At 52.2% G+C, this 13,759-nt stretch overlaps 1 protein-coding gene across 8 annotated transcripts in view; it reads left to right on the top strand.

Moving 5' to 3' along the window:
* The window catches only part of ARID1B (AT-rich interaction domain 1B), a 325,561-nt gene that overhangs the window by 275,621 nt on the left and 36,181 nt on the right, over nucleotides 1–13,759 (top strand). For 7 of the 8 annotated variants that reach the window (XM_045572643.1, XM_045572641.1, XM_045572639.1 and 4 more), the window contains exons 7-8: nucleotides 6,060–6,387; nucleotides 8,163–8,291. In XM_045572643.1, coding sequence (XP_045428599.1) covers nucleotides 6,060–6,387; nucleotides 8,163–8,291 — 457 coding nt within the window. The remainder of the gene's footprint in view (nucleotides 1–6,059; nucleotides 6,388–8,162; nucleotides 8,292–13,759) is intronic. The other variant, XM_045572644.1, reaches the window with a different exon arrangement.

Below are 13,759 nucleotides of genomic sequence, written 5' to 3'. Positions count from 1 at the left end.
GAATTTGAACTAGTATGAAGCTAACTGTTGTAAATAATTAAATAAGTTAATGTTGCAAATTTAAATCAATGGCATTTGAAAGTTCTAACCTTCACTCACTCGCCTGTCTGATCCTGTGACAGTGTCGTCAGTGGCCTTTTAACTCTGTCCGGGCCTTGGTCACCACAGTCCTGGCCAGCAGTAGACACAAGAGTGAACTGCAGCTTTGCTTATCGTCTGCCATCTTTTCACATGTTTGTTTGGAAAGAAATGGCCTGTGGGATCACACTTCACCTTGAGTGGCACCAAGTATCCTTTCTGAAGGGGCCTTGGCCACCAGGTGAAGCCCATCAGAGCTCTCCCTCCAGGGGGCGCCATCCCGGCACAGTCCCTGTGGGCCAGCCCAGGGAGAGGCAGGGGCTCAGTGTGACTCAGGCTCCTGCATTTCTTACTGAAGAGATCATCCGTTGATGAGTTACGATAATACCTTTCTACATTTGTTATGTCATGTTTTTTCTCATACTTACCTATTGGAGAAGTAAATTGGAATTCTGCCTCATGAAAGTAAAATTTGGCATATGGCACAATATATATAGTAAAAAGGTAATTTCACTGATTAAAAAGATACCTTATTAATATTGGAACAGTTTGTGTCTGGTCAGCAACATTCTACCATCGTTGGTGTCCAACAATAATTATTCACAGAATCATGGTTTTCCCCGCTGCATCCACATGAGTGGGTAATCGTGCATCTCACCCTTTTCATAGATGAGAACCTGAGCCTTGGACTGACAGGTAGCCTCTGGAGGTCACATGTGCAGCAAAGGCTACAGTGTTCCCTGCATCTGACCGGGCACATGTGCCCGGGGCCTGAGTCTGCAGACCCACTCCTGTGGGGAGAGGCAGTGGACACGCACATGGCCACTCTCGGTGGCCTCAGTGACGCCCTGCTCACACTGACTGCTCCCGCCCCATTCCTCTTCCTGGCCCAGCACACTGCCTAGACTGGCTTCTTCCCTCCCTGCTTCCCCCAGGATGTAAGCCCCTCCTTTGTTCATGAGGCCCCAGCCATTAGCCCCTGCTGTCGGGAGCCCTGAGAGCTGCCTCCTGAGCAGTGACGACGACAGGGTGTGCCCAACACGGCCCTTCCTGACCCGCCTGGCACTCAGTGCTGGTGCTGGTGCGATGGGTGGACTGAGGGCTTAGAATTGTCTCTGGGAAGTGAAACGAAGGATCATCTTTTCTATTTCTCTCTGCCGCTGTATTTTCTGCATTGAGCTTGTACGGCTATATAATTTTTAAAGGAGTTAACTTTTATGATAAATGGGGGTGGGGGGGGGAATGCTGAGGTCATTCTGTAAGGTACCTCTAGGTCTCTCCTCGTTCACAAACTTTGTGTAATATTACCACTGTCACATTTTGAAGACTTCTTTAAAATGCATGTAGACGTAGGAAGAATACAGTGTCTTCCATGTCAGTCCAAAAACAAATGATCTTTGTTTCCACCAACAGTGGGCTTAGACGCCCTGGGTTGGGGCGAGTCAGCCTTCACATTGCACCTGGGTCTGTGGCCTTCTTACCACTCAGTCACCTCCCCCTCAACACTGCCCGGCCAGCGCTGGGTGGTCAGCCTTTGGAGAAAGGTCGGGTTGGAAGAAGGTTTGTGTGTTGTTAATCCTCAGTGGAGGACATTTCTCCTGATCTTTAGAGACGGAAGGGAGGGGAAGAAACAGAGACAGCGGTGTGAGAGGGCCATGTCGATTGGTTGCCTCCCTCGTGTGACCCAACCGGGCCGGGATCAAACCTGCAGCCGAGGTACGTGCCCTTGACTGGAATCAAACCCAGGACCCTTCAGTCCATAGGCTGACACTCTAGCCACTGAGCCAAACCGGCTAGGACCTGAAGGAGGTTTTTGAAATAAGACTTTTGTTTTCATACAGAAAAGATCTTACTTAAATGTGGTAAGCTGTGAAGAATGCTCAATATCATTCGTCATTAGTGAAATGAAAAAGCCACAATGATATCCCACTACACACGTTGGAATGGCTAATGGTTTTTTAATTGGCAATATCAAGGACATAGAGCAATTAGAAATATCAGACATGTTTTGGCAGGGTTTCTTATAAGTTTTAACATGCACTTATTACTTGACCCAGCACTCTCATTCCTAGGGTTTATTTTTTTCAAGAGAAATGAAACATATGTCCAAACAAGGACCTGTATGCAAATGCTAGAGGATTTATTCATAATTGCCAAAAACTGGAAACAACCCAGGTGTCCACAGAATGGGACACTGAGGGTAACAAAAGGAACAAACTACTGGTGTGCGACAATGTGGCTGCATTTCAAAGGCAGGCCCTCCGTGACAGGAGCCGCACGAAGGCTGCCAGAGCACGGCTCTGTTTGTATGACATCGGAGAAGCAGAGCTGGGGACGCATCAGATCCGGGGCTGGGAGTGAGATTGACCTCAAAACGGCAACTTTCCGCCATGATAGAAGTACCCCACCCCCAGCTTGACTATGCCAATGGTTATAGGACTGTCTGTGGCTGTTATTGCATGTACTCTCCTAACGCCATAAAGCCAGCGTAAAGTCATATCATGTAGGCTCTTGTCGGGTAGCTCAGTTGGTTAGAACATTGTCCTCAGACACCAAGGCACCAAGGTTCCGGGTTCAGTCCCCAGTCAGGGCACATATAAGAAGCAATCAATGAATGCATAAATAAGTGGAACAACAAATCAATGTTTCTCTCTTTCTCTCTCTCAAAAGAGTAATATGTAGTAAATGGATGTAAAGAGTGATGAACATCTTTGAACAGCAATATAAGTGCTTAGTTCTCTAATTGACGAATATATTTATCATGATATGTAGCTAATGATCTATTGTGTGACTTGTACATCATTTTTGCCCTCCTGGATGTAGGGAATAATAACACAGAGCCTTTAGTTAATGTGCATGGCAATTGCTGAGTGATTGGAACTGAGAAGCAGAATTTCCTATGAGAGTGGACACATTTAACAGATAACCAAAGCCGGAAGCTTGGACTGTGGGTGGAAACCAGCGAGGGTAACTGCGCTGGGGACAGGTGGGACCTCTCTGTGACCTCCTGAGTAACGATGCTGACTGGAACGGAGTCTAGTTCCTGCTTCCTCTGCCAGCTGCTCAAGCCTCGCTCCCAGTGGGTTGGAGACCGATTCGCTTGGTGACCAATTTCCCGAAGCTGGTGTGCCAAGACGAACCCACTTGAAAACTGTGGGCTCTCGGTCTTGGCTGCGAGGCCGTCCAGCTGAGGTGGGTGGCCCCGCATCTGCTGCCGCATTGTGCTGCCTGCTGCCTCCATCTGCTTTCTGTCAGAGCAGGTGCCAGCAAATCACTGATCTATTAGAGGAACATGGACTTGGAGCGCACCTCGTCCTGGCTGGGCCTCTCCGGTGCTGCTGGTCATATTCGGTTTGTGTTTATGGGGGCGGGGGGCGGGGGGGGGGGGGTGATACACCATTAAGCAGGCAAAGATAGCGTATCACCCCCACAGGGGCATGAATCAGTTTTCACTCCTTCCCACACAGTTTTAAAAGATTGTGGGAAAATCCTGTTAATGGTTATCGATAACAGCCGGTGGTGGTGAGAGCTCCTACCACTCAGAGGTGACTGCCCGGCCCTGGACCGTCAGTTTGTGCCTGTGCCCATCACCAGCCTGACTCACGGACGGCCCAGACGGAGGTCTGAGAGATTGAGTAACTTGTCCAAGTGATGCCGCTGGGAAGCACCAGAACCGACACATGAACCCGGATTCCAGAGCCCATGCTGCCTTAGACCCATTTCCCTGTGGGCACGCGGCACAGCCTCAGCCTCCGGGGAAGGAGGGAGACTGGGTTTCTCCCACTGGGCAGAGGCCTCTGTGCCTGGGACAGGGGAACTGACATGGGACTCGCCATGTGCCACAGCCAGCGGCTTTCTAAGTACACGTGTGTACGTGTTGCAGGCCCAGTGGCTGTGCTCTCATGAGTGACTACTTCCTGCTCTGAGACAAAGGGTCCAGAGCACTTCCTACTCTGAGACAAAAGTGCAGCTGCTGGATGAGCAAAGCCCCGAACGCAGCTCCTCTCCGGTGCAGACAGGACTGAAGGTGCGAAGGCTCCTCAGCCACTGCTCCTGTGCTCAGCAGGGCAGCCCACTGCCCGCTAACCCAGGGCCCGGCTGTGAGCGAGGTCAGCAAAGTCGGAGCCTCCTACCCTGATGAAACCGCCACGGGCCTCATCGGCCATAACCACGTCTGCACATCTGTTTTCTGAAACGAGTGAAGTGTCATTGCATTTCCTTCGAAAGCCAAGAGGACATATGTTTTCACTGCATCAAGTTTCTCACCAAATGAGTCACCAAATGCGGACTGGGGGAGGGTGGAAACGAGCCTGAGAAATAGCGTGGAAATGTGAATTAATTTCATTTGCATTCAAACTGTGAATGAGTTTCCTTGTTTGTAATGAAGTGAGAGCCAGAAAGGAGCCCTGGGTATCACTGACGTGGTCACATCCTGTGGGAGCGGGCGTGTGAGGTCAGGAGGGGAAGTTCTGGCTGCCTGGGCGCTGGGGCTGCAGGGGACGAGGCAGCCCGCCCGGCTCTGCGCCTCCCACCAGGGTGAGGAGCAGAAGGAGCCCTTCGGCGAGGAGGTGACGGGAAACAGACCTGTGTGGTCCTGTGGGCTGGGCGATGCAGCAGCCCAAGAGCTTTTTGTAAAGATTGTGGAAATGGATGCGCAGTGAATTTTTTTTTTACTTTTCCTTGAAACACTGTAAGCTGGATTATTTCTGTAAAGGCAGAGTAGTTTCCTCATGAAAAGGCAGCTGTGTGTGTGTGTGTGTGTGTGTGTGTGCGCGCACACGTGCGCATGTGCACGAGGTGGAATGGCAAGGGAAAGGAAAAATAACCCACAAAAGCAAAACACAAAGTCAGTGCATAGTGAGATTGTCTGAGATTGTGATTCTGAGCTGCCTGAATGCAGGAATTGAGTTGTATTTGACTCTGTATCCTTTGTGCCTAGAACACGTCGTATGGGCAATACTTCCAGAAAGTAGTGAAACACTAGTTCTTGATTCTACACGCATCTTCCCACGTGTGTTTTATTTCAAGTCATTTATTGGAAGGCGGTATATTTTACTGGTTAATCGCATGGGTTCCAGAGTTGGTTTGCTTGGACTTGAGTCCTCAGCTACCAGCTGTTGGTTTTCCTCAGTTCAGTGGGATCGTGGTCGCGTCTGTATGCCCCGTGGCTACCAGAGAAAGGAAGGAAGCCGTCAACCAAAGCCTGGCCAGCAGCCTTACTGCTGGGGTGGCAGAGGTGTGCCGTATTGAGTGGGTTAATGTATGTACATCCAGTCAACAAAAAGGCATGGAGGCGAGGAAGCAAAGCCACTGACGTGGAGGCCAGGCCACGGCAGCTGCGTTCTCCCCCAGAACCGGTGCCCAGTGGGAGTGGGTGCCCAGGATGGGGTGAGGGTGGTCGGAGCGCCTCATCTAGGCCTTGCTGCTCCCAGGTGCTGCCACCTCATTGCGCGAGTGACATCCACCGATCGAAACTATATTTCAAGAGACCACGCACCAGCCCCGGCACCTGGTGCTCAAGCCAAACAAAGAGTGTTCCCTGCACCCGAGGAAAACGGACTGCTGGGCTCTCGGAGGGGTTCCGCGTGCCACCCCTGGGGTGCTTTGGAGCCTGGGCTTGGCCATCTGCTCCCCTCATCCACGCCGGCAGCGGGCTGGGGCGGTGGCCTGGGGTGAAGTGCAGGGATGGGAGGCGGAGGCCGGAGCGGCCTTGGTGCCAGCATACCCAGCCTGTGCATGGACCGAGTTAATGATAGCCTGGTTTCGCCTCCATGCCTCGCTGTCCTGGACGGCTCCTGCCCTGGAATGTGCAGAAAGAGTGAGTTTGAGGCTGCCACTTGCAGCACCTGCAGGAAAGGGTTAATACAAATGACTAATGTTCTGTGTTGATCGGTGTTGGACGGAAAGTTTGCAGTGACTGTTTCACAAGTCCAGAGAGTAAGCGAAAGGCCCTAATTTGTGTTTGCTTGCTTTTCGTTTAGGTAACTACTCCAGACCTCCTACGTATAGTGGGGTGCCCAGTGCAAGCTACAGCGGCCCAGGGCCTGGTGTGGGCATCAATGCCAACAGCCAGATGCACGGGCCAGGGCCAGGCCAGCCGTGCGGTGCTATGCCCCTGGGACGAATGCCATCAGCCGGGATGCAGAACAGACCGTTTCCTGGAAACATGAGCAGCATGACCCCCAGCTCTCCTGGCATGGCGCAGCAGGGCGGGCCAGGAATGGGGCCGCCGATGCCGACCGTGAACCGTAAGGCCCAGGAGGCAGCCGCCGCAGTGATGCAGGCTGCTGCCAACTCCGCACAGAGCAGGTATGCCGTCGGGGCGGCGTTCTGGCGTGCGCGGGGCTGGGCGCCACGGTCCCAGGGCAGTGGCTAGTTCAGGAGACTACGTGACACACCAGTTCTCTAAGGCACCAGAGGAGGAGCCTGCGTGCTGGGCCAGCCGGTTGTGGGGTGTGATTTGAAATGGCCATGAATGCCGAGGCATGCTGGGGTTCTCGTTAGCAGAGCCAGGTTTGCCAGGAAACCTCAAGCCTGTAAATGGTTAAAACCTGAATCATTGAGAAAGAACATCCCCCGTTTGTCCCCGCACCATAAAATGTTCACAACAAAGAAACTTTGTACACATATGTGTGTTGTGTGTGTTTGTCTAAGTGTGTACGTGTGAGATTCATCCTTTATGTTCTTAACGTTTTATTTTTCTGGGCATACCCATCTGACCAAACCACAATGAGGTTAGTAACGCAAAGATACTATTTCAGAAAGTTTCACTGGACCCAGGAGGATTTTATCCTCAACTACTTGATTTCAATCCTGATTTTAAAATTCTTGAAGTAAATACTTGACCCGTATAAAAGTAACATTGAATTTAAAAATTCAGAGGCCAAAGTGAATGTTTTCAGAGAAGCAGCTGTATATGTTTTATGTTTAACTTATGCTAAAATTCATTTAAAACAAAGTAAATTGAGCCCAGCTGGCGTGGCTCAGTGGTTGAGCATCGCCCTATGAACCATGAGGTCCTGGTTCGATTCCTGGTCAGGGCACAGGCCTGGGTTGCAGGCTGGATCCCCAGTAGGGGGCGTGCATGAGGGAGCCAATCAGTGATTCTCTCTCATCATTGATGTTTCTGTCTCTCTCCCTCTCCCTTCCTCTCTGAAATAAAAAATATATTTTAATTTATTAATTTTTAAAAAGCAAATTGAACGATATAAATGAAAATAGGGTACCTTAAAGAAAAGATAGAAGGTTCTGATTTTTTTTCCCAAGGGAGATAAAAAGCGTGCACAAGTACGTCTGTGTGTGTGTGTGTGTGTGTGTGTGTGTGTGTAATTGTGTTCCTTTGTTACTTTTCCTCTGAAGCTGCTATTTGGGAATGTTAGGGACCCCTTCAATCTTACTGTTTCCTCCAAATAATAAAAAATTTCCCTTGAATCAAAATGAAAACCACTCCTTCTCTCTCCCCTCTCTCCTCCCCCTCTCGCCATCTCTGTCATCCACATCACAGTTAGAACTCCTGTGTGCCAGCAGTATACCTCTAACCCAGACCTGTGCCGATCCAGGGGAGGCTTTCATGAGCCTGTCTGTGAGCACTGGTTTGACTGGTATTTAAGGGGAAAGCACTTGATTGGATGGATGCGAAGCCTTGGCTAGCGATCTGGGAGAAGATGGCCATAGAGATGCCCTGCTCCCTTCCGAGTCAGTTCACCTGTCACTCTGCAGAGAGGCAGGAGTCACTGTCATTTCCCTTCTATTTGCCGTTGGGAGACCATTCCACCGCCTGCCTGAACTCCAAATGGACTGTATTTTTTACCAGAGTCAAAGCTGTACTTCAGAACTGAACCGAGATGAGATCAGAAAATCTTACTCTGTTCTCTCCTTCGTCCTGCCCGCCCCCTCCACCATCCCCCCCCCCCCCCCCCCCGCCTTTTAAGGAAAGTACCCCGTTCCACTCAGGCAGCTGCATGGTAGAGTGTTACACCACATCTGTGGCCCTCCACACCTGTGTGTGGAAGTGACAGGTGGATGGGGTGTTCAGACTGTCGAAGGAACAAATCCAAAGAAGTTGTTCTTCTGTTCTGCTTTAGGCCACCATACATTAGGTCGCCTGCTTATCCCAGCCAGTCTGGGGCTGGCGGACGCCCCCTGTTTTCTTCCCAGCACCCCAACTATGGCAACTCTCAGGCTCCCATGATGCACCAGCCTGACCAGTACGGGTAGGTAGCAACAGACCCTGACTCGCTGGGGCCCTGGGCGATTTTAAACTGTTAATGACGTGCCATCTGGCTGCACAAGTAACTCACAAAACAGTGAAAGACTCGACGGAAATCCATCTCAGAGGGGCTGTCTTTCTGTTCTTCCTGTTCGTGCTGTTCTGTTTCCATTGCCAGCACTGTGCTGGCTCGGTAGCAGCTGCATGCCGTCCCTGCTCTGTCTGCATGGCTGTCGGCATGGCTTCTTCCCTCATGCCTGAGATCAATCCACGTTTCCTCTGCGGAAAAGTAATGAGATGGCCTGCTCTGGTGTCGTTCCCCCTGTTGTCGTGTGTTGTCAGGTACCTGTGTTGTGTTAACATGACGGTGTTCCTGTCACTCCTGCCACTCACCCACAGCTCCAGGGCAGTGGCCGCCTTTGGCCAGAGATTCCCTGGAAAAATACAACCAGACAATCCTCCACAGAACTTCCTCCCTGAACCGGTGTTGCCGTATTATCAATTACAACACAGGAATTACAGACAGCAACAAAAAGGGTCTCTTTCCTACCAGAAAACTAGTATCAGGCGACACTGTCTTAGGTTAGGGAATGCTTTTACAGTATGTTATTATTGAGTGACTTACAAAGCAATATTTTTGTATAGTAATATAAGATTATCCTACACAGATTGAATCATGTGCACTAGATAGTTTCTGTAGAAACATACCACATTTTTGGTGAAAATAGGAAACTTTCAACTAGCTTTATTTAAGGACTAAACTCACGCAAATGTGCTTTCACCAGTTATGAATGCGCGCTGGCGAGCTTTTTAATAGTCTTTATATTCAGGATACATTTATTTCCACAGCGAGAGCGAATGGTAAGTTTGCAATTGAGAGTTCTAAATCCTGTCAACATGGTCCTAAATGTGGACCAACAAACAGAGACTACTACAAACATGGCCCTAAAAATGCAGTAACAGATAGAGGGCTGGGTGAGCACGCATTTGGGGGAATTGTGTTTTCCTCTTTTCCTTCCTGTGGCACCTTCAAGGTCATTGCCGCAGCCGGTGGGAAGGCGGCCGTGGTGGGAGAGGAGCATTCACATCAGCTGCTAATCCATGGGCTCTGTCCTCCCACCTCGGCGGTGCTGTCGGGCCCCACGCAGCTCGCTGCCTGCGCCTTGCCAAGCCACATTAGGCAGCTGTGTGAAATGAATTTAAATGGCAGGCGTCAGCGCAGGCTCCGCCGCTGGGGCAGAAAATCGATGTGAGCTAACAGCACGTGGAGTGGGGCCTGCGCAGCCAGCAGCGTGGCGAGCGTCCTGGAACCGGGGGAGGGCGGGGGGGGGGGGGGGGGGGGGGGGCTCTGCGGGTCTGCTGGCGGCTGGGGCCCCGCCCCTTAGCTCTGCATCCTGTGTTTCCTGTCCACAGCAGAGACACCGTGTTTTATCTCTGTGTTAAGTCCTCCTCTGCGCTTTGCAATGCACACGGCCTGCTGTGCTGTTCTCGGGGCGCCCCGTGGGTGCGGGTGGAGCTGTGGGTTCAGGAGTTTGGTGTCCACGTGCTTTTGCGTCCCCACAGCTCACGCAGCAGACGCCTGCCCGTGCTTTGTCTTTGTTTCCCGGGACAGCCGTCTGGTCAGGGTGATGTGGGCCGTCTGAGGAGCCAGTTCCTGCGTGTCAGTCTCTGGGAGGAAGGAGGGTCCCGGTTTCTTATGGCGACTCTTTCTCAAGTCAGAATCCAGGGCCAGGAGACGTTCCGCTCCGTGACCGCCATCTGGAGAGCGTGCTGGCAGTGCTGGTCTCTCACGGAGTGTGAACAGCATTCCCTCCGCCCTTCCTCAGAGGGGAAAGGAACGGACATGAGCAGAGGCGGTTACCAGCAGGCCGGGGTTTCCAGTTCAGCTGGAAAGCCACTAAGGCTGTAGTTTGGTGAGGCATCGCACCCATCAGCTGTCCAACAGGGAACACCCTGTCCACAGCCAGGGACGATCGTCCAGAAAGACTCCAGTGCTGGGAGGACATTCCGAAGGGCAGCGAAGGGGAACGAAAGGACCCACTTTCCCGGCTGCTGTTTCCATCCGTCTCCCGGCCTCGCCTCTGGAAGCTGAGAGGCGCCATGCCCAAGCCAGGCCCGTGGTCTCCGAGCCTGTCAGCAGTCCGTGACGCCCCGAGATCCAGCCTCTGTGCACACCGCCACCCAGGGGACACGGTGGCGCCCTCTTGTCATTCATCACCAGTCCTGTCATCTCCCGATCTCACATAGCCCTTTCCTGCTTGGGTCCCGGCACCGTCCTGCTTTCTAGACTGTCAGAGCCACACGACCCATCAGCCCTGCACCCCTCTTCCTGCCCGGCATCCTCCCATCCAGTCACAGAGCAAACAGCGCCTTTGAAATGCACGTTCCTTCTCGCCCTTTCTCCTGCTCATACACTTCTAGTCTCTTAGGGTGCAGACCAAACCTATGGAACCCTGGCATTGCATGACGTGGCCCTCCTGTCCTCCCCATCTATGGGCTCCCGCGGGCCCCTGGGTGGGCCCCTCAGGTTTCGCATGCCTTCCTCGGGGGGCTCCCCACTCACAGCGGGGCCTGGCGCCACTCTCCAGGCAGCTCAGTGAGCTCGGTGGTTTGGGTGACTGCGGTGCCCCTTGCCCACCCGCCCGCCCTCCCTCCGCTGTCCTAAACACCCCTCTTGGACAAATGATGGCAACTGCCAGCGCGATAGGAGGTGTCACTGATGGAGCTAGCTGTTTCCAGCACGTCTCCGAGGGAAGGTGTGATGGTGTTTTAATAGCACGTGGCTGTGTGTTTTCACAGGGCTGGACAGCCAGGACCCACGGCATCCTGTTCTCGGCCTTTGGTTGGTGACAGGAAGCAGTGCCTTTGGGGTGGATCCCCCGCACAACTCCGGGGGCCGAGGTGCCAAGATCGCTTTGCCGCCGGCGCCACGAGCGCCTGTTCACGGGGCTGCCGGGCTGCCGCATGGAGAGGGGCGCCGGGCGCTTCTCGCCTGTCGCTGTGTGGTTTGGAGCCTTAGGGAGCGCTTTTCCCTGTTTGGATAGTGGATTAAAGATAGCCAGGTACCACTGAGGAGGAGTCGGGATGGAGAGGGGAAGCCTGTCTCGCCAGCGGCCGGGCACAGGTGACGTGGTTTGCGTTGGTAGGAGGTTTAGGTGGGGCCGTGGTGGCGAGGACAGCGCTGTCTCCAGGAACACCCGGCGGGGTGGATTTTCCCGTTGGGACTCCCTGGTCTGGGAGCCCTCGGGTCTGAGTGGAGGAGGGCCCCAAAGGCCGTGCTCGCCTGGCTCAAACCGCATCCCTGGGGACAGTCACATGGACAGCAGCCGTGTCGCAGTCACGCCCCTTCTCCCCGAGCAGACGCCATCTCTGCCCATGGAACAAACCTCGAGCCACGTTGCCTGTGGCTGTTGGGAGTGAAACCTCTCTCCGTGTGTCTGCCTCTGGATGTAAATAAAGTGGCTGCACTCCTGCTGTCCCTGCTTTCTCCAAGGAGCTGTGCCAGAATCCGGCCGTTTCCAGGAGAGTTCTCGCTTCCCGGTGTCGCCGCTGGCGAGGCTGGTGATGCTGAGACGATGTGGCCTGCATGCTTCCTTGAAAGCACCACAGTCATGTACAGCCTACTGAGTTCACATTTGATTCTAATCAACTTAAAAACAAGATATTTAGCCTGGCTGGTTTGGCTCAGTGGGTAGAGCATCAGCCTGTGGACTGAAGGGTCCTGGGTTCGATTCCAGTCAGGGCAAATGCCTGGCTTGCAGGCTCAGTTCCCAGTAGGGGCATGCAGGAGGCAGCCCATGATTCTCATTGATGTTTCTAGTTCTCAACCTCTCCCTTCCTCTCTGAAATCAATAAGAATATATCTTTAAAAAACAAGATATTTAGATGGGTTTCACTTTCTGTTTTCCGCTTCCGAATTTAGGCCCCAGTGGGAAGCAGTATTTGCCTCCAAGTGGACCACTGGCAACGGTCTCTTTAAAACGTGTCTGCCTCTGGCTTTTCCCCAAACCAGGCCTTTGTTGGCAGATGAGCGTGTGATGTTTGAGAACTCTCCAAAGAGGCTGAGGGAAACCTGGGGAAGATTACTGGTGCGTGTGGGCTGAGGAGAGGACGTGGGGTGCTTCCAGGAAGTGCATCTGCAGCCCACGGCCTAGTCACCTGGTTTGTCCTTGGATGACGGCTCTTCAGCCCTAGCATCTCATCCCCCCGAAAGCCCATGTAAACGCAGTGTGGCTATCCTGCAGGTCTGCGTGTTCAAATGACAGCCCCCACGCCACACGTGGACGTGGACAGGTAGAGGGGGGCCTGGCTGTGTGGGCACCAGCTGCCGTGAGCACAGGCCCGTGGTCAGCACCTGTGGTTTGTGAGCACCGCCCAGCAGTCCTGTCCACAGCGCGCAGCCCAGTACCCGCCTTCGGCATAATCCCCACAAAACGTTTTTTCTCACCGTTTAACAAACCCCCTCCCGGACATTTTGGGCATCTGCTGCAGATTAGGATCTGTGGCATCAGGCAGCAGCAATTGGGACAAAACCTGTCTGTTCCCATCGACCCTGGAAGCTGCCCAGTGGTTCTCGAGCCCAGAGTCCAGGGTTGGGTTTGACAGGGAGTGTTTCCCTCGTCTCAGCTTGTATCTTTGCCTGGTTAGGTGTGTTTTGCCTGCTCTTGGTTCCTTTGCATAGAGAAAGCGTCTAGTGAGTGCCTTCTTCGCCCGCACTCTGTTTGGACACTCAGACTGAAAATAGCTACACTAAGAGAATAGTACATTGTTTTTCATTAATGACTTATGTTCACCTTTTAAAGGATATCTTTAAAATACTTTCATTATTATACGTTAAGAGCCAATAAACAATGGTTTACTGGAGGTGGAGGGAGTAGAAATCATCATTTATTTGGAACAGACAGGCAAAGCAGGTTTTTCCTTTCCTGTTAGCTTTACTTCTAAGAGTAAATATCAATGGCCAAATTTTTTAAAGGTACCGTATAAAGAAAAGCTTGACTACAATGTGGAGTCTTTTAAAGATTTTGACACAGGGAGAACTGTGGAAATTCCTGGAAAATTAAACACCACAGAGGAGAAACCAAGATGGTGGCATAAGTAAATACCTAAACTGCTGCCTCACACAACAATTTCAAAACTACAACTAAAAGACAAAACAGACATCATCCAGAACCATAGGAAGTCTGGCTGAGTGGAAATTCTACAACTAGAAGGAAAGAGAAAAGTACACTGAGACTCGGAGGAGTTGCACAAGGCAGAGGTACAGAGGTGCGTGCCCAGAGAGGGCTGGCAACTGAGTATGAGGCTGGCTTTCTCAATCGGGAGGGAGACAAAAGCTCCTAACTGCTCTGAACTCCAGTGCCGAGCGACACTCTTGGGACCCAGACTCATTTGGGGAGAAACTGGACTGTCTGGCAATGGGCAAAACTAAAGGGCAGCTTTCTCTCATAGGTGTTTACAGCGATTACCACA

This window comes from Pipistrellus kuhlii, unplaced genomic scaffold, assembly GCF_014108245.1.
Source record: "Pipistrellus kuhlii isolate mPipKuh1 unplaced genomic scaffold, mPipKuh1.p scaffold_m20_p_5, whole genome shotgun sequence".
Taxonomy (NCBI): domain Eukaryota; kingdom Metazoa; phylum Chordata; class Mammalia; order Chiroptera; family Vespertilionidae; genus Pipistrellus; species Pipistrellus kuhlii.
The sequence above is the reverse complement of the archived record's forward strand: the minus strand, read 5'-3'. Positions and strand labels throughout refer to the sequence as shown.